The sequence below is a fragment of the Oncorhynchus nerka genome, linkage group LG18 (genome assembly GCF_034236695.1).
Source record: "Oncorhynchus nerka isolate Pitt River linkage group LG18, Oner_Uvic_2.0, whole genome shotgun sequence".
In the NCBI taxonomy this organism is placed as follows: domain Eukaryota; kingdom Metazoa; phylum Chordata; class Actinopteri; order Salmoniformes; family Salmonidae; genus Oncorhynchus; species Oncorhynchus nerka.
In genome coordinates this window covers 79,572,878-79,593,459 of record NC_088413.1, presented here as the reverse complement: position 1 = coordinate 79,593,459, position 20,582 = coordinate 79,572,878, and the positions used below count along the sequence as shown (strand labels likewise).

The following is a 20,582-nucleotide window of genomic DNA, read 5'->3' as shown; positions in this document are numbered from 1 at the left end:
GAACACCTTTATTTAACCAGCTAGGCTAGTTGAGAACACCTTTATTTAACCAGGTAGGCTAGTTGAGAACACCTTCATTTAACCAGGTAGGCTAGTTGAGAACACCTTTATTTAACCAGGTAGGCTAGTTGAGAACACCTTTATTTAACCAGGTAGGCTAGTTGAGAACACCTTTATTTAACCAGGTAGGCTAGTTGAGAACACCTTTATTTAACCAGCTAGGCTAGTTGAGAACACCTTTATTTAACCAGCTAGGCTAGTTGAGAACACCTTTATTTAACCAGGTAGACTAGTTGAGAACAAGTTCTCGTTTACAACTGCAACCTGGCCAAGAATAAAGCAAAGCAGTGCGACACAAACAACAACACAGAGTTACACATGGAATAAAACAAAACATACAGTCAATAACACAATAGAAAAAAAGAAGAAAAAGCCTATATACAGTGTGTGTGCAAATGAGGTGGAAACACGTGACCTAGATGAAAATATCTGTCAGAAATTTTGAAAGAGGGGAGATCTACAGATGCAACAAGCAACATGGTTTGCTAATATGACCTGCGTTGCGAATGCTGACTGCCTCTGCTCAGATTGTTTGTCAACAGAATCAAGAATTTAGACGTTAATGTTAATTATCCTACAATATTATTGTCAAACATGAGCCTATATTTCTGTAATTAAAGTCTCATTAAAGTTTGGCTACATTTCTGGCGCCTCCGTTTCAGCATCGGTGTGTCGGTGTGGACATGAGCTTCATTACGCATATAACTTAGGCTATATTTAAGTGAATTTCTGACTCAGTTGACCTCCCCATTTATCTATTTCAGTAGTTGGCTACTGTTATTAGCATTTATACCATTGCTGGGTCTAATTCTGAATGCTGATTGGTTAACACCACATTCCAGCCAGTATCTATTCCAAAAGTTACCACCGGCTAATTCTATGAGGTTAAAATGCCTATTTCCTCTGTTCCATCTGACTGCGCAATCCACAGTCTCATCAGCCCAGCCAGGCAATTTATAAACTTGATCTCTACTATAAAAAACAACAACATCTAGATGCAAAATAGATTTCAATATTATTCCAATGTTGGCCTCTTTTAGAGGCAACTCCATTAGACTATCAAATTATAATAGTAATTGATTAAATAATAGTAGAAAAACTCATGATTGATTTCCTCTCTCTCTCTGTCTCTCTCTCTCTCTCTCTCTCCCTCTCTCTCTCTCTCATCTACATCTCCAGAAGGGTAACTGGGACATAAATGTGGAGAAAAAAATGTTTTTTAAAGGAAATAAAAGCATGACAATGCCCCCATGCACAAAGTGAGGTCTATACAGAAATGGTTTGTCGAGATCGGTGTGGAAGAACTTGACTAGCCTGCACAGAGCCCTGACCTCAACCCCATCGACCACCTTTGGGATGAATTAGAACGTGGACTGCAAGCCATGCCTTATCGCCCAACCTCAGTACCCAACCTCACTAATGTTCTTGTGGCTGAATGGAAGCAAGTCCCCGCAGCAATGTTCCAAATCTAGTAGAAAGCCTTCCCAGAAGAGTGGTGGCTGTTATAGCAGCAAAGAGGGGACCAATTCCATATTAATGCCCATGATTTTGGAATGAGATGTTCAACGACCTACCCCTCAACAATAAACATGTAATCTAGGGACACCCCCCTCCTCCACCTCCCTAGACATGTCATCCAGGGACACCCCCCTCCTCCTCCTCCCTAGACATGTCATCCAGGGACACCCCCCTCCTCCTCCTCCCTAGACATGTCATCCAGGGACACCCCCCTCCTCCTCCTCCCTAGATATGTCATCCAGGGACACCCCTCGTCGTCCTCCTCCTCCCTAGACATGTCATTCAGGGCCACCCCCTCCTCCACCTCCCTAGACATGTCATCCAGGGCCACCCCCTCCTCCACCTCCCTAGACATGTCATCCAGGGACACCCCCTCCTCCTCCCTAGACATGTCATCCAGGGACACCCCCCCCCTCCTCCCTAGACATGTCATCCAGGGACACCCCCTCCTCCTCCCTAGACATGTCATCCAGGGACACCCCCTCCTCCTCCCTAGACATGTCATCCAGGGACACCCCCTCCTCCTCCCTAGACATGTCATCCAGGGACACCCCCTCCTCCTCCCTAGACATGTCATCCAAGGACACCCCCCTCCTCCTCCCTAGACATGTCATCCAGGGACACCCCCTCCTCCTCCCTAGACATGTCATCCAGGGACACCCCCCTCCTCCCTAGACATGTCATCCAGGGACACCCCCCCTCCTCCTCCCTAGACATGTCATCCAGGGACACCCCCTCCTCCTCCCTAGACATGTCATCCAGGGCCACCCCCTCTCCTCCACCTCCCTAGACATATCATCCAGGGCCACCTCCCGTCCTCCACCTCCCTAGACATGTCATCCAGGGACACCCCCTCCTCCTCCCTAGACATGTCATCCAGGGACACCCCCCTCCTCCTCCCTAGACATGTCATCAGGGGACACCCCCTCCTCCTCCCTAGACATGTCATCCAGGGACACCCCCTCCTCCCTAGACATATTGTCCAGGGACACCCCCCTCCTCCACCTCCCTAGACATGTCATCAGGGGACACCCCCCTCCTCCTCCCTAGACATATCGTCCAGGGACACCTCCCGTCCTCCATCCTGCATTCACAGGATTCAATGCAATTCAATGTTAGGAATTTCATGACCAATATTTTATCATCTCAGTAATATTTTGTCTTTCCCTGTTCATGTTATTGTGGGAGAACAATCAGAAAAACTGTTGTGTCTCATTGCAAAATGTTGTATTTTGTGTTGCAGGTTGGTTTTGACCAGTTCAAGAATGCCCTGATTGTGGTGTTATCAACAAGCATAGTAGCAACACCTGCGCCCAGTCAGGAGACAGCACCTGCTTCTCTATCACCAGGTAAGGAAGGAGTGGAATTGTGAAAGATGTCACTGTTCAACAGTATAGCTTCCTCGACTCACAAACACTCATTGGTCCTTGATCCTCACGTCCTCTGTCTCCCAAGCATGTGACCTCTCTCTCTCTCTTGACAATGCCTTAGCTTTTAGGAGAAACCTGCATCGGTCCTCAGTCTCCCAAGCATGTGACCTCTCTCTCTCTCTTGACAATGCCTTAGCTTTTAGGAGAAACCTGCATCGGTCCTCTGTCTCCCAAGCATGTGACTGTCTCCCCAAGCATGTGACCTCTCTCTCTCTCTTGACAATGCCTTAGCTTTTAGGAGAAACCTGCATCGGTCCTCTGTCTCCCAAGCATGTGACCTCTCTCTCTCTCTTGACAATGCCTTAGCTTTTAGGAGAAACCTGCATCGGTCCTCTGTCTCCCAAGCATGTGACCTCTCTCTTGACAATGCCTTAGCTTTTAGGAGAAACCTGCATCGGTCCTCTGTCTCCCAAGCATGTGACCTCTCTCTCTCTCTTGACAATGCCTTAGCTTTTAGGAGAAACCTGCATCGGTCCTCTGTCTCCCAAGCATGTGACCTCTCTCTCTCTCTTGACAATGCCTTAGCTTTTAGGAGAAACCTGCATCGCTCTTGTCAACAGAGCTTGGTGCTTATTATTGAATATACAGTGGGAAGAAAAACCCTTTAGAATTACCTGGATTTCTGCATAAATTGGTCACAATATGTTATCTGATCTTCATCTAGGTCACAACAGTAGACAAACACAGTCTGCTTAAACTAATAACACACAAACAATTATACGTTTTCATGTCTTTATTGAACATACCGTGTAAACATTCACAGTGCAGGGTGGGAAAAGTATGTGAACCCTTGGATTTAATAACTGGTTGACCCTCCTTTGGCAGCAATAACCTCAACCAAACGTGTTCTGTAGTTCCGGATCAGACCTGTAACAACGGTCTGGAGGAATTTTGGACCCTTCCTCTTTACAAAACTGTTTCAGTTCAGCAATATTCTTGGGATGTCTGGTGTGAAGTGCTCTCTTGAGGTCATACCACAGCATCTCAATCGGGTTGAGGTCAGGACTCTGACTGAGCCACTCCAGAGGGTGACTCCAGGGGGAGGAGAGAGGGAGAGAGATAGAGAGAGAGGGATAGAGAGAGAGAGGGAGAGAGAGGGGAGAGAGAGAGAGAGAGAGAGGGGGGGAGAGAGAGAGAGAGACAGAGAGGGAGAGAGAGAGACACAGAGAGGGAGAGAGAAAGAGAGACAGAGAGGGAGAGAGAGAGAGAGAGAGAGAGAGGGGGAGAGAGGGAGAGAGAGAGAGGAGGCAGGTAAGACTTATTTAAGAAGGATTACTAAATCGGTGCCATAGAGTTAGAGAGCGGTCAATCCGTGTTAACTTTTAGGACCAGGTAATCACTCTACCTTAAATATGACTTCAAATCCCTGTCAGTTGAGCTAATGTATCCTGAGTCACAGTCTGTGTCTGAATGGAAGTGAAAACATTGAAAGCCCGGTGTCCGATAAAGGTTGTCCTCCTGACAAAACAAAATGTAGGTTTTTAAATGATGAACCTTTGGTAGAAGTAGTGACAGGTTTAGACGTGATTTAATTATGTTTTTTGTATGGACCATTCTCATCACCTTCTCCTTCTCCACAGACTCAACAGTCCAAGCTAAGTTTGTGCGGGGTAGTAAACGCTATGGCCGACACTCTACACCGGAGTTCATAGACACCGTCACAGACTTCTCAGAGGTGCTCAGCTCAAACGCTACAGACCCACAAGATCATGAAGACTCTACTGTGCCCAGGAAACGTGAGGTAAACACCTACCTACTGAGAATGAATGGATGGAGGGAGAGAGGGAGGGAGGGGTGAATGGATGGATGGATGGATGGATGATTGGATGGAGGGAGGGAGGGAGGGATATACTAATATTCATCACCTCAGTTTCAACTCTTGCTGTTATTCTTCACATACGGTGTCACCACTTTCTACCAGTACCATCGGTATTGGGCTTCGGTTCTCCTTCTTCTCCCAACACACAATGATAAAGACACAGACCCTATTGACTAAATCATCAGTCGATGCAATATTGTTCTGTATGTTCCATGATCTCCTCTCTGCTTTCTATGTGTCGAGCACTTTGACCCTGCATTATAGATACATCAGACAACCTCAGGAGCTGTACCAGGAACTGCCTGTACCACAAGGCTGCTTTGTGGAGACGGGCCTAGACTCAGGGCTACCTGCTGTCCTTGCCTTTCTCGGTCCTTGTCTCTCTCTCTGTCCTCGTCTCTCTCTCTGTCCTCGTCTCTCTCTCTGTTCTCGTCTCTCTCTGTCCTCATCTCTTTCTGTCCTCGTCTCTCTGTTCTCGTCTCTCTGTCCTCGTCTCTCTCTCTCTCTGTCCTCGTCTCTCTCTGTGTCCTCCTCTCACTCTGTCCTCGTCTCTCTCTCTCTGTCCTCATCTCTCTCTGTCCTCATCTCTCTCTTTCCTTGTCTCTCTCTGTCCTCGTCTCTCTCTCTGTCCTCCTCTCTCTATCCTCGTCTCTCTGTTCTCATCTCTCTCCTCGTCTCTCTCTGTGTCCTCCTCTCACTCTGTCCTCATCTCTCTCTGTCCTCATCTCTCTCTTTCCTTGTCTATCTCTGTCCTCGTCTCTCTCTGTGTCCTCCTCTCTCTCTCTGTCCTCCTCTCTCTCTGTCCTCGTCTCTCTGTGTCCTCCTCCCACTCTGTCCTTGTCGCTCTCTCTCTGTCCTCATCTCACTCTTTCCTTGTCTCTGTCCTCATCTCTCTCTCTGTCCTCGTCTTTCTCTGTCCTCGTCTCTCTCTATGTCCTCCTCTCTCTCTGTCCTCATCTCTCTCTCTCTCTGTCCTCATCTCTCTCTGTGTCCTCCTCTCACTCTGTCCTCCTCTCTCTCTGTGTCCTCCTCTCTCTCTGTCCTCATTTTCTCTCTGTCCTCGTCTCTCTCTGTGTCCTCCTCTCACTCTGTCCTCCTCTCTCTCTGTGTCCTCCTCTCTCTCTGTCCTCATTTTCTCTCTGTCCTCGTCTCTCTCTGTGTCCTCATTCTCTCTCTGTCCTCATTTTCTCTCTGTCCTCCTCTCTCTCTGTGTCCTCCTCTCTCTCTGTGTCCTCATTTTCTCTCTGTCCTCGTCTCTCTCTGTGTCCTCATTCTCTCTCTGTCCTCGTCTCTCTCTCTGTCCTCGTCTCTCTCTGTGTCCTCATTCTCTCTCTGTCCTCGTCTCTCTCTGTCCTCGTCTCTCTCTGTGTCCTCATTCTCTCTGTGTCCTCATTCTCTCTCTGTCCTCGTCTCTCTCTCTCCCTGTCCTCCTCTCTCTCTGTGTCCTCATTCTCTCTGTGTCCTCATTCTCTCTCTGTCCTCGTCTCTCTCTCTCTCCCTGTCCTCCTCTCTCTCTGTGTCCTCATTCTCTCTCTGTCCTCGTCTCTCTCTATCCTTGCATGTTGTGTGTTTTCTCAGTAGCCTGAAATAAAGGCTGAAGGTTGAAGGCTGATAGGAGCATGTTGGTGTTATTGTTAGATAATCAGCTTAGTGCCAGATCTTTAAATGAAATGTAGGCACGCACACACACACACACACTCCTCTAACACAAAGCCTTCACAAGGTTCCTCTCTGGCTATTCTCAACTATGGCTACCCTGGGGCGGCAGGGTAGCCTAGTGGTTAGAGCTTTGGACTAGTAACTGGATGGTTGCAAGTTCAAACCCCCGAGCTGACATGGTACAAATCTGTTGTTCTGCCCCTGAACAGGCAGTTAACCCACTGTTCCTAGGCCGTCATTGAAAATAAGAATTTGTTCTATGTTTTTGGTTTCTGTTTCGGCCTAGTATCAATCAGAGGCAGGTGTCATTAGTTGTCTCTGATTGAGAACCATACTTAGGTAGCCTGGTTGTCCCTGATTGAGAACCATACTTAGGTAGCCTGGTTGTCTCTGATTGAGAACCATACTTAGGTAGCCTGGTTGTCTCTGATTGAGAACCATACTTAGGTAGCCTGGTTGTCTCTGATTGAGAACCATACTTAGGTAGCCTGGTTGTCTCTGATTGAGAACCATACTTAGGTAGCCTGGTTGTCTCTGATTGAGAACCATACTTAGGTAGCCTGGTTGTCTCTGATTGAGAATCATACTTAGGTAGCCTGGTTGTCTCTGATTGAGAATCATACTTAGGTAGCCTGGGTTTCACTGTTGGTTTGTGGGTGTTTGTTTCCGTGTTTGTCGCCACACGGGACTGTTTCGGTTTTTGTAGATTTCACGTTATCGTTTGTTTTTGTTCGAGTGTTCATTTGTCATTATTAAAAACATTATGGACACTTACCACGCTGCATCTTGGTCCGATCCTTACTCCTCTTCAGACGAAGAGGAGATCTGCCGTTACATCTATATATTAATAACAGCGATGCTAAAGTATACCAGAGAACTTAAGATGATCAACCTCGGCCCACTTCTACACTGTGGCCATTACTGTACTTCAACAGAAATAGCACCTCTTGTTTTGTCATTGCTGATACTTGTAGGTCAACACCTGTCTACAGGACCTGGACATTCGTTGGTCTTTGTTGTTATACAGATTGATTCAGCTATGCAGGAAGCGACTGGAACAAGTTGCAACAACAAACCACTCAAACTGGACAGTTTTATCTCCATCTCTTCATTCAAAAACTCAATCATGGACCCTCTTACTGACAGTTGTGGCTGCTTTGTGTGATGTATTGTTGTCTCTACCTTATGGCCCTTTGTGCTGTTGTCTGTGACTAATAATGTTTGTACCATGTTTTGTGCTGCTATCATGTTGTGTTGCTACCGTGTTGTTGTCATGTTGTGTTGCTACCATGCTGTGTTGCTACCATGTTGTTGTCATGTTGTGTTGCTACCATGTTGTTGTCATGTTGTGTTGCTACCATGTTGTTGTCATGTTGTGTTGCTACCATGCTGTGTTGCTACCGTGTTGTTGTCATGTTGTGTTGCTACCATGTTGTTGCCATGTTGTGTTGCTACAATGTTGTTGTCATGTTGTGTTGCTACCATGTTGTTGTCATGTTGTGTTGCTACCATGTTGTGTTGCTACCATGTTGTTGTCATGTTGTGTTGCTACCATGCTGTGTTGCTACCATGTTGTTGTCATGTTGTGTTGCTACCATGCTGTGTTGCTACCATGTTGTTGTCATGTTGTGTTGCTACCATGCTGTGTTGCTACCATGCTGTGTTGCTACCATGCTGTGTTGCTACCATGTTGTGTTGCTACCATGCTGTGTTGCTACCATGTTGTTGTCATGTTGTGTTTCTACCATGTTATTGTCATGTTGTGTTTCTACCATGTTGTTGTCATGTTGTGTTGCTACCATGTTATTGTCATGTTGTGTTGCTACCATGTTGTTGTCATGTTGTGTTGCTACCATGTTGTTGTCATGTTGTGTTGCTACCATACTGTGTTGTTGTCTTAGATCTCTCTTTATGTAGTGTTCTGGTGTCTCTCTTGTCGTGATGTTTTGTCCTATATATATTTTTTTAATCCCAGCCCCCGTCCCCACAGGAGGCCTTTTGTCTTCTGGTAGGCCGTCATTGTAACATAAGAATTTGTTCTTAACTGACTTACCTAGTTAAATTAAGGTTAAATTAAAAAAATAAATGTTAGCAATAGCATCAGGACATGATTGACTCTTAATATAATACTGTATGTACACTGATTAGGAACCAGGGTACTTTGAACCTTGCTCTGTGTGCGTGTGTGTGTGTGTGTGTGTGTGTGTGTGTGTGTGTGTGTGTGTGTGTGTGTGTGTGTGTGTGTGTGTGTGTGCGCGCGCGTGTGTGTGTGCGTGTGTGTGTGTGCTCACTATGCTGCCAGTGTTGTGGTGGTCAAGGCAACGACTGTGTTTTATCCCCCTCCACATCTTCATGTTGAGACAGGCCAGGGATTTCAGCTAACAAAGAATTAAGGGGTGGGGAGGAGGAGACGACAAGAGGGAGAGAGAGAATCATGGAGGAGGAGGAGAGAGAGTCATGGAGGAGAGTAGAGAAGGAGAGAGAGTCATGGAGGAGAGTAGAGAGGGAGAGGAGAGAGAGAGTCATGGGAGAGGAGAGAGAGAGAGAGTCATGGGAGAGGAGAGAGAGACATGGAGGTGGAGGAGGAGAGAGAGAGACATGAATGAGGAGAGAGAGAGAGACATGGAGGAGGAGGAGAGACTGAGATGGGGAGAGAGTCATGGGAGAGGAGAGAGAGAGAGTCATGGGAGAGGAGAGAGAGACATGGAGGAGAGAGAGAGACATGAATGAGGAGAGAGAGAGAGACATGGAGGTAGAGGAGGAGAGAGAGACATGGATGAGGAGGAGAGAGAGAGACATGGATGAGGAGAGAGAGAGAGACATGGATGAGGAGAGAGAGAGAGTGTCATGGGAGAGGAGAGAGAGACATGGAGGTAGAGGAGGAGAGAGAGAGAGACATGGAGGTAGAGGAGGAGAGAGAGAGACATGGATGAGGAGAGAGAGAGACATGGATGAGGAGAGAGAGAGAGTCATGGGAGAGGAGAGAGAGTCATGGGAGAGGAGAGAGAGAGTCATGGGAGAGGAGAGAGAGACATGGAGGTAGAGGAGGAGAGAGAGACATGGATGAGGAGAGAGAGAGAGACATGGATGAGGAGAGAGAGAGAGACATGGAGGTAGAGGAGGAGAGAGAGAGAGACATGGAGGTAGAGGAGGAGAGAGAGAGAGACATGGAGGTAGAGGAGGAGAGAGAGAGACATGGATGAGGAGAGAGAGAGAGAATCATGGGAGAGGAGAGAGAGTCATGGGAGAGGAGAGGGAGAGTCATGGGAGAGGAGAGAGAGACATGGAGGTAGAGGAGGAGAGAGAGACATGGATGAGGAGAGAGAGAGACATGGAGGAGGAGAGAGAGAGAGACATGGATGAGGAGAGAGAGAGAGACATGGATGAGGAGAGAGAGAGTCATGGGAGAGGAGAGAGAGAGTCATGGGAGAGGAGAGAGAGACATGGATGAGGAGAGAGAGAGAGACATGGAGGTAGAGGAGGAGAGAGAGACATGGATGAGGAGAGAGAGAGAGACATGGAGAGAGAGACATGGATGAGGAGAGAGAGAGAGACATGAATGAGGAGAGAGAGAGAGACATGGATGAGGAGAGAGAGAGAGACATGGATGAGGAGAGAAAGAGAGTCATGGGAGAGGAGAGAGAGAGTCATGGAGGTAGAGGAGGAGAGAGAGAGACCTGGATGAGGAGAGAGAGAGAGTCATGGGAGAGGAGAGAGAGAGAGACATGGAGCTAGAGGAGGAGAGAGAGAGACCTGGATGAGGAGAGAGAGAGACATGGATGAGGAGAGAGAGAGAGACATGGGAGAGGAGAGAGAGAGAGACATGGAGGTAGAGGAGGAGAGAGAGAGAGTCATGGGAGAGGAGAGAGAGAGTCATGGGAGAGGAGAGAGAGACATGGAGGTAGAGGAGGAGAGAGAGAGACATGGATGAGGAGAGAGAGAGAGACATGGATGAGGAGAGAGAGAGAGACATGGATGAGGAGAGAGAGAGAGACATGGATGAGGAGAGAGAGAGAGACATGGATGAGGAGAGAGAGAGAGAGACATGGATGAGGAGAGAGAGAGAGTAATGGGAGAGGAGGAGAGAGAGAGACCTGGATGAGGAGAGAGAGAGAGACCTGGATGAGGAGAGAGAGAGAGACATGGATGAGGAGAGAGAGAGAGACATGGGAGAGGAGAGAGAGAGTCATGGGAGAGGAGGAGAGAGATAGACCTGGATGAGGAGAGAGAGAGAGACCTGGATGAGGAGAGAGAGAGAGACATGGATGAGGAGAGAGAGAGAGACATGGATGAGGAGAGAGAGAGAGACCTGGATGAGGAGAGAGAGAGAGACATGGATGAGGAGAGAGAGAGAGACATGGATGAGGAGAGAGAGAGACATGGGAGAGGAGAGAGAGACATGGATGAGGAGAGAGAGAGAGACATGGATGAGGAGAGAGAGAGAGACATGGAGAGAGAGACATGGATGAGGAGAGAGAGAGAGAGAGACATGGATGAGGAGAGAGAGAGACATGGGAGAGGAGAGAGAGACATGGATGAGGAGAGAGAGAGAGACATGGATGAGGAGAGAGAGAGAGACATGGATGAGGAGAGAGAGAGACATGGAGAGAGAGACATGGATGAGGAGAGAGAGAGAGACATGAATGAGGAGAGAGAGAGAGACATGGATGAGGAGAGAGAGAGAGTGTCATGGGAGAGGAGAGAGAGACATGGAGGTAGAGGAGGAGAGAGAGAGAGACATGGAGGTAGAGGAGGAGAGAGAGAGACATGGATGAGGAGAGAGAGAGACATGGATGAGGAGAGAGAGAGAGTCATGGGAGAGGAGAGAGAGTCATGGGAGAGGAGAGAGAGAGTCATGGGAGAGGAGAGAGAGACATGGAGGTAGAGGAGGAGAGAGAGACATGGATGAGGAGAGAGAGAGACATGGATGAGGAGAGAGAGAGAGACATGGAGGTAGAGGAGGAGAGAGAGAGAGACATGGAGGTAGAGGAGAGAGAGAGAGAGACATGGAGGTAGAGGAGGAGAGAGAGAGACATGGATGAGGAGAGAGAGAGAGAATCATGGGAGAGGAGAGGGAGAGTCATGGGAGAGGAGAGAGACATGGAGGTAGAGGAGGAGAGAGAGACATGGATGAGGAGAGAGAGAGACATGGAGGAGGAGAGAGAGAGAGACATGGATGAGGAGAGAGAGAGAGAGACATGGATGAGGAGAGAGAGAGTCATGGGAGAGGAGAGAGAGAGAGTCATGGGAGAGGAGAGAGAGACATGGAGGTAGAGGAGGAGAGAGAGACATGGATGAGGAGAGAGAGAGAGACATGGAGGTAGAGGAGGAGAGAGAGACATGGATGAGGAGAGAGAGAGAGACATGGATGAGGAGAGAGAGAGAGACATGGAGAGAGACATGGAGGAGAGAGAGAGAGACATGGAGGTAGAGGAGGGAGAGAGAGAGAGACATGGAGGTAGAGGAGGGAGAGAGAGAGACATGGATGAGGAGAGAGAGAGAGAGACCATGGGAGAGGAGAGGGAGAGTCATGGGAGAGGAGAGAGAGACATGGAGGTAGAGGAGGAGAGAGAGACATGGATGAGGAGAGAGAGAGACATGGAGGAGGAGAGAGAGAGAGACATGGATGAGGAGAGAGAGAGACATGGATGAGGAGAGAGAGAGAGAGTCATGGGAGAGGAGAGAGAGAGTCATGGGAGAGGAGAGAGAGACATGGAGGTAGAGGAGAGAGAGAGAGACATGGATGAGGAGAGAGAGAGACATGGAGAGAGGAGGAGAGAGAGACATGGATGAGGAGAGAGAGAGAGACATGGAGAGAGAGACATGGATGAGGAGAGAGAGAGAGACATGAATGAGGAGAGAGAGAGAGACATGGATGAGGAGAGAGAGAGACCTGGATGAGGAGAGAGAGAGAGTCATGGGAGAGGAGAGAGAGAGAGACATGGAGCTAGAGGAGAGAGAGAGAGAGACCTGGATGAGGAGAGAGAGAGACATGGATGAGGAGAGAGAGAGAGACATGGGAGAGGAGAGAGAGAGAGACATGGAGGTAGAGGAGGAGAGAGAGAGAGTCATGGGAGAGGAGAGAGAGAGTCATGGGAGAGGAGAGAGAGACATGGAGGTAGAGGAGGAGAGAGAGAGACATGGATGAGGAGAGAGAGAGAGACATGGATGAGGAGAGAGAGAGAGACATGGATGAGGAGAGAGAGAGAGACATGGATGAGGAGAGAGAGAGAGACATGGATGAGGAGAGAGAGAGAGAGACATGGATGAGGAGAGAGAGAGAGTCATGGAGAGGAGGAGAGAGAGAGACCTGGATGAGGAGAGAGAGAGAGACCTGGATGAGGAGAGAGAGAGAGACATGGATGAGGAGAGAGAGAGAGACATGGGAGAGGAGAGAGAGAGTCATGGGAGAGGAGGAGAGAGATAGACCTGGATGAGGAGAGAGAGAGAGACCTGGATGAGGAGAGAGAGAGAGACATGGATGAGGAGAGAGAGAGAGACATGGATGAGGAGAGAGAGAGAGACCTGGATGAGGAGAGAGAGAGAGACATGGATGAGGAGAGAGAGAGAGACATGGATGAGGAGAGAGAGAGACATGGGAGAGGAGAGAGAGACATGGATGGGAGAGAGAGAGAGACATGGATGAGGAGAGAGAGAGACATGGAGAGAGAGACATGGATGAGAGAGAGAGAGAGACATGGATGAGGAGAGAGAGAGACATGGGAGAGAGAGAGAGACATGGATGAGGAGAGAGAGAGAGACATGGATGAGGAGAGAGAGAGAGACATGGATGAGGAGAGAGAGAGACATGGAGAGAGAGACATGGATGAGGAGAGAGAGAGAGAGACATGAATGAGGAGAGAGAGAGAGACATGGATGAGGAGAGAGAGAGAGTGTCATGGGAGAGAGAGAGAGACATGGAGGTAGAGGAGGAGAGAGAGAGAGACATGGAGGTAGAGGAGAGAGAGAGAGACATGGATGAGGAGAGAGAGAGACATGGATGAGGAGAGAGAGAGAGTCATGGGAGAGGAGAGAGAGTCATGGGAGAGGAGAGAGAGAGTCATGGGAGAGGAGAGAGAGACATGGAGGTAGAGGAGGAGAGAGAGAGACATGGATGAGGAGAGAGAGAGAGACATGGATGAGGAGAGAGAGAGAGACATGGAGGTAGAGGAGGAGAGAGAGAGAGACATGGAGGTAGAGGAGAGAGAGAGAGACATGGATGAGGAGAGAGAGAGGGAATCATGGGAGAGGAGAGGAGAGAGTCATGGGAGAGGAGAGAGAGACATGGAGGAGAGGAGAGAGAGAGACATGGATGAGGAGAGAGAGAGAGACATGGAGGAGGAGAGAGAGAGAGACATGGATGAGGAGAGAGAGAGAGACATGGATGAGGAGAGAGAGAGTCATGGGAGAGGAGAGAGAGAGTCATGGGAGAGGAGAGAGAGACATGGAGGTAGAGGAGGAGAGAGAGAGACATGGATGAGGAGAGAGAGAGACATGGAGGTAGAGGAGGAGAGAGAGACATGGATGAGGAGAGAGAGAGAGACATGGAGAGAGAGACATGGATGAGGAGAGAGAGAGAGACATGAATGAGGAGAGAGAGAGAGACATGGATGAGGAGAGAGAGAGAGACCTGGATGAGGAGAGAGAGAGAGTCATGGGAGAGGAGAGAGAGAGAGACATGGAGCTAGAGGAGGAGAGAGAGAGACCTGGATGAGGAGAGAGAGAGACATGGATGAGGAGAGAGAGAGAGACATGGGAGAGGAGAGAGAGAGAGACATGGAGGTAGAGGAGGAGAGAGAGAGAGTCATGGGAGAGGAGAGAGAGAGTCATGGGAGAGGAGAGAGAGACATGGAGGTAGAGGAGGAGAGAGAGAGACATGGATGAGGAGAGAGAGAGAGACATGGATGAGGAGAGAGAGAGAGACATGGATGAGGAGAGAGAGAGAGACATGGATGAGGAGAGAGAGAGAGACATGGATGAGAGAGAGAGAGAGAGACATGGATGAGGAGAGAGAGAGAGTCATGGGAGAGGAGGAGAGAGAGAGACCTGGATGAGGAGAGAGAGAGAGACCTGGATGAGGAGAGAGAGAGAGACATGGATGAGGAGAGAGAGAGAGACATGGGAGAGGAGAGAGAGAGTCATGGGAGAGGAGGAGAGAGATAGACCTGGATGAGGAGAGAGAGAGAGACCTGGATGAGGAGAGAGAGAGAGACATGGATGAGGAGAGAGAGAGAGACATGGATGAGGAGAGAGAGAGAGACATGGATGAGGAGAGAGAGAGAGAGACCTGGATGAGGAGAGAGAGAGAGACATGGATGAGGAGAGAGAGAGAGACATGGATGAGGAGAGAGAGAGACATGGGAGAGGAGAGAGAGACATGGATGAGGAGAGAGAGAGAGACATGGATGAGGAGAGAGAGAGACATGGAGAGAGAGACATGGATGAGGAGAGAGAGAGAGACATGGATGAGGAGAGAGAGAGACATGGGAGAGGAGAGAGAGACATGGATGAGGAGAGAGAGAGAGACATGGATGAGGAGAGAGAGAGAGACATGGATGAGGAGAGAGAGAGACATGGAGAGAGAGACATGGATGAGGAGAGAGAGAGAGACATGAATGAGGAGAGAGAGAGAGACATGGGAGAGGAGAGAGAGAGAGACATGGAGGTAGAGGAGGAGAGAGAGAGACCTGGATGAGGAGAGAGAGAGAGACATGGATGAGGAGAGAGAGAGAGACATGGGAGAGGAGAGAGAGAGAGACATGGAGGTAGAGGAGGAGAGAGAGAGTCATGGGAGAGGAGAGAGAGAGTCATGGGAGAGGAGAGAGAGAGAGACATGGAGGTAGAGGAGGAGAGAGAGAGTCATGGGAGAGGAGAGAGAGAGTCATGGGAGAGGAGAGAGAGAGAGACATGGAGGTAGAGGAGGAGAGAGAGAGAGACATGGATGAGGAGAGAGAGAGAGACATGGGAGAGGAGAGAGAGACATGGATGAGGAGAGAGAGAGAGTCATGGGAGAGGAGAGAGAGAGACATGGATGAGGAGAGAGAGAGAGACATGGGAGAGGAGAGAGAGAGACATGGATGAGGAGAGAGAGAGAGTCATGGAGAGGAGAGAGAGAGAGACATGGATGAGGAGAGAGAGAGAGTCATGGGAGAGGAGAGAGAGAGACATGGATGAGGAGAGAGAGAGAGTCATGGGAGAGGAGAGAGAGAGAGACATGGATGAGGAGAGAGAGAGAGTCATGGGAGAGGAGAGAGAGAGAGACATGGATGAGGAGAGAGAGAGAGTCATGGGAGAGGAGAGAGAGAGAGACATGGATGAGGAGAGAGAGAGTCATGGGAGAGGAGAGAGAGAGTCATGGGAGAGGAGAGAGAGACATGGAGGTAGAGGAGAGAGAGACATGGATGAGGAGAGAGAGAGAGACATGGAGGTAGAGGAGGAGAGAGAGACATGGATGAGGAGAGAGAGAGAGACATGGAGAGAGAGACATGGATGAGGAGAGAGAGAGAGACATGGATGAGGAGAGAGAGAGAGACATGGATGAGGAGAGAAAGAGAGTCATGGGAGAGGAGAGAGAGAGTCATGGAGGTAGAGGAGGAGAGAGAGAGACCTGGATGAGGAGAGAGAGAGAGTCATGGGAGAGGAGAGAGAGAGAGACATGGAGCTAGAGGAGGAGAGAGAGAGACCTGGATGAGGAGAGAGAGAGACATGGATGAGGAGAGAGAGAGAGACATGGGAGAGGAGAGAGAGAGAGACATGGAGGTAGAGGAGGAGAGAGAGAGAGAGATGGAGAGGAGAGAGAGAGTCATGGGAGAGGAGAGAGAGAGACATGGAGGTAGAGGAGGAGAGAGAGAGACATGGATGAGGAGAGAGAGAGAGAGACATGGATGAGAGAGAGAGAGAGAGGGAGAGGAGGAGAGAGAGAGACCTGGATGAGGAGAGAGAGAGAGACCTGGATGAGGAGAGAGAGAGACATGGATGAGGAGAGAGAGAGAGACATGGATGAGGAGAGAGAGAGAGTCATGGGAGAGGAGAGAGAGATAGACCTGGATGAGGAGAGAGAGAGACCTGGATGAGGAGAGAGAGAGACATGGATGAGGAGAGAGAGAGACATGGATGAGGAGAGGATGAGGAGACCTGATGAGAGAGAGAGAGAGACATGGATGAGGAGAGAGAGAGAGACATGGATGAGGAGAGAGAGGGAGAGGACATGGATGAGGAGAGAGAGAGAGACATGGATGAGGAGAGAGAGGAGAGACATGGATGAGGAGAGAGAGAGAGACATGGATGAGGAGAGAGAGAGAGACATGGGAGAGAGAGAGAGAGACATGGATGAGGAGAGAGAGAGACATGGATGAGGAGAGAGAGAGAGACATGGATGAGGAGAGAGAGAGACATGGAGAGAGAGACATGGATGAGGAGAGAGAGAGAGACATGAATGAGGAGAGAGAGAGAGACATGGATGAGGAGAGAGAGAGAGTGTCATGGGAGAGGAGAGAGAGACATGGAGGTAGAGGAGGAGAGAGAGAGAGACATGGAGGTAGAGGAGGAGAGAGAGAGACATGGATGAGGAGAGAGAGAGACATGGATGAGGAGAGAGAGAGAGTCATGGGAGAGGAGAGAGAGTCATGGGAGAGGAGAGAGAGAGTCATGGGAGAGGAGAGAGAGACATGGAGGTAGAGGAGGAGAGAGAGACATGGATGAGGAGAGAGAGAGAGACATGGATGAGGAGAGAGAGAGACATGGAGGTAGAGGAGGAGAGAGAGAGAGACATGGAGGTAGAGGAGGAGAGAGAGAGAGACATGGAGGTAGAGGAGGAGAGAGAGAGACATGGATGAGGAGAGAGAGAGAGAATCATGGGAGAGGAGAGGGAGAGTCATGGGAGAGGAGAGAGAGACATGGAGGTAGAGGAGGAGAGAGAGACATGGATGAGGAGAGAGAGAGACATGGAGGAGGAGAGAGAGAGAGACATGGATGAGGAGAGAGAGAGAGACATGGATGAGGAGAGAGAGAGTCATGGGAGAGGAGAGAGAGAGTCATGGGAGAGGAGAGAGAGACATGGAGGTAGAGGAGGAGAGAGAGACATGGATGAGGAGAGAGAGAGAGACATGGAGGTAGAGGAGGAGAGAGAGACATGGATGAGGAGAGAGAGAGAGACATGGAGAGAGAGACATGGATGAGGAGAGAGAGAGAGACATGAATGAGGAGAGAGAGAGAGACATGGATGAGGAGAGAGAGAGAGACATGGATGAGGAGAGAGAGAGAGTCATGGGAGAGGAGAGAGAGAGAGAGTCATGGAGGTAGAGGAGGAGAGAGAGAGACCTGGATGAGGAGAGAGAGAGAGTCATGGGAGAGAGAGAGAGAGAGAGACATGGAGCTAGAGGAGGAGAGAGAGAGACCTGGATGAGGAGAGAGAGAGACATGGATGAGGAGAGAGAGAGAGACATGGGAGAGGAGAGAGAGAGAGACATGGAGGTAGAGGAGGAGAGAGAGAGAGTCATGGGAGAGGAGAGAGAGAGTCATGGGAGAGGAGAGAGAGACATGGAGGTAGAGGAGGAGAGAGAGAGACATGGATGAGGAGAGAGAGAGAGACATGGATGAGGAGAGAGAGAGAGACATGGATGAGGAGAGAGAGAGAGACATGGATGAGGAGAGAGAGAGAGACATGGATGAGGAGAGAGAGAGAGACATGGATGAGGAGAGAGAGAGAGAGTCATGGGAGAGGAGGAGAGAGAGAGACCTGGATGAGGAGAGAGAGAGAGACCTGGATGAGGAGAGAGAGAGAGACATGGATGAGGAGAGAGAGAGAGACATGGGAGAGGAGAGAGAGAGTCATGGGAGAGGAGGAGAGAGATAGACCTGGATGAGGAGAGAGAGAGAGACCTGGATGAGGAGAGAGAGAGAGACATGGATGAGGAGAGAGAGAGAGACATGGATGAGGAGAGAGAGAGACATGGATGAGGAGAGAGAGAGAGAGACCTGGATGAGAGAGAGAGAGACATGGATGAGAAGAGAGAGAGAGACATGGATGAGGAGAGAGAGAGACATGGGAGAGAGAGAGAGAGACATGGATGAGGAGAGAGAGAGAGACATGGATGAGGAGAGAGAGAGAGACATGGATGAGGAGAGAGAGAGACATGGAGAGAGAGACATGGATGAGGAGAGAGAGAGAGACATGGATGAGGAGAGAGAGAGACATGGGAGAGGAGAGAGAGACATGGATGAGGAGAGAGAGAGAGACATGGATGAGGAGAGAGAGAGAGAGAGACATGGATGAGGAGAGAGAGAGAGTCATGGGAGAGGAGGAGAGAGAGAGACCTGGATGAGGAGAGAGAGAGAGACCTGGATGAGGAGAGAGAGAGACATGGATGAGGAGAGAGAGAGAGACATGGGAGAGGAGAGAGAGAGAGTCATGGGAGAGGAGGAGAGAGATAGACCTGGATGAGGAGAGAGAGAGACATGGATGAGGAGAGAGAGAGACATGGATGAGGAGAGAGAGAGAGACATGGATGAGGAGAGAGAGAGAGACATGGATGAGGAGAGAGAGAGAGAGACCTGGATGAGGAGAGAGAGAGAGACATGGATGAGGAGAGAGAGAGAGACATGGATGAGGAGAGAGAGAGACATGGGAGAGGAGAGAGAGACATGGATGAGGAGAGAGAGAGAGACATGGATGAGGAGAGAGAGAGAGACATGGATGAGGAGAGAGAGAGACATGGAGAGAGAGACATGGATGAGGAGAGAGAGAGAGACATGGATGAGGAGAGAGAGAGACATGGGAGAGGAGAGAGAGACATGGATGAGGAGAGAGAGAGAGACATGGATGAGGAGAGAGAGAGACATGGAGAGAGACATGGATGAGGAGAGAGAGAGACATGAATGAGGAGAGAGAGAGAGACATGGATGAGGAGAGAGAGAGACATGGATGAGGAGAGAGAGAGAGACATGGATGAGGAGAGAGAGAGAGACATGGATGAGGAGAGAGAGAGAGACATGGGAGAGGAGAGAGAGAGACATGGAGGTAGAGGAGGAGAGAGAGAGTGATGGGAGAGAGAGAGAGAGAGAGTCATGGGAGAGAGAGAGAGAGAGACATGGAGGTAGAGGAGGAGAGAGAGAGTCATGGATGAGGAGAGAGAGAGTCATGGGAGAGGAGAGAGAGAGAGACATGGAGGTAGAGGAGAGAGAGAGAGAGAGACATGGATGAGGAGAGAGAGAGACATGGGAGAGAGAGAGACATGGATGAGGAGAGAGAGAGAGTCATGGGAGAGGAGAGAGAGAGACATGGATGAGGAGAGAGAGAGAGACATGGGAGAGGAGAGAGAGAGAGACATGGATGAGGAGAGAGAGAGAGTCATGGGAGAGGAGAGAGAGAGAGACATGGATGAGGAGAGAGAGAGAGTCATGGGAGAGGAGAGAGAGAGAGACATGGATGAGGAGAGAGAGAGAGTCATGGGAGAGAGAGAGAGAGAGACATGGATGAGGAGAGAGAGAGAGTCATGGGAGAGGAGAGAGAGAGAGACATGGATGAGGAGAGAGAGAGAGAGACATGGATGAGGAGAGAGAGAGAGTCATGGAGAGGAGAGAGAGAGACATGGATGAGGAGAGAGAGAGAGACATGGATGAGGAGAGAGAGAGAGTGGATGGGAGAGGAGAGAGAGAGAGACATGGATGAGGAGAGAGAGAGAGTCATGGATGAGGAGAGAGAGAGAGACATGGGAGAGAGAGAGAGAGAGTCATGGGAGAGGAGAGAGAGAGAGACATGGATGAGGAGAGAGAGAGAGACATGGATGAGGAGAGAGAGAGAGACATGGATGAGGAGAGAGAGAGAGACATGGATGAGGAGAGAGAGAGAGTCATGGATGAGGAGAGAGAGAGACATGGGAGAGGAGAGAGAGAGAGTCATGGAGAGAGAGAGAGAGAGAGACATGGATGAGGAGAGAGAGAGAGACATGGATGAGGAGAGAGAGAGAGTCATGGGAGAGGAGAGAGAGAGAGACATGGATGAGGAGAGAGAGAGAGTCATGGGAGGAGAGAGAGAGAGACATGGATGAGGAGAGAGAGAGAGTCATGGGAGAGGAGAGAGAGAGAGACATGGATGA

At 49.6% G+C, this 20,582-nt stretch overlaps 1 protein-coding gene across 1 annotated transcript in view; it reads left to right on the top strand.

Moving 5' to 3' along the window:
* The window catches only part of nin (ninein (GSK3B interacting protein)), a 114,718-nt gene that overhangs the window by 29,971 nt on the left and 64,165 nt on the right, over positions 1-20,582 (top strand). Inside the window, exons 5-6 of the mRNA XM_065004383.1 lie at positions 2,822-2,927; positions 4,589-4,749. Coding sequence (XP_064860455.1) covers positions 2,822-2,927; positions 4,589-4,749 — 267 coding nt within the window. The remainder of the gene's footprint in view (positions 1-2,821; positions 2,928-4,588; positions 4,750-20,582) is intronic.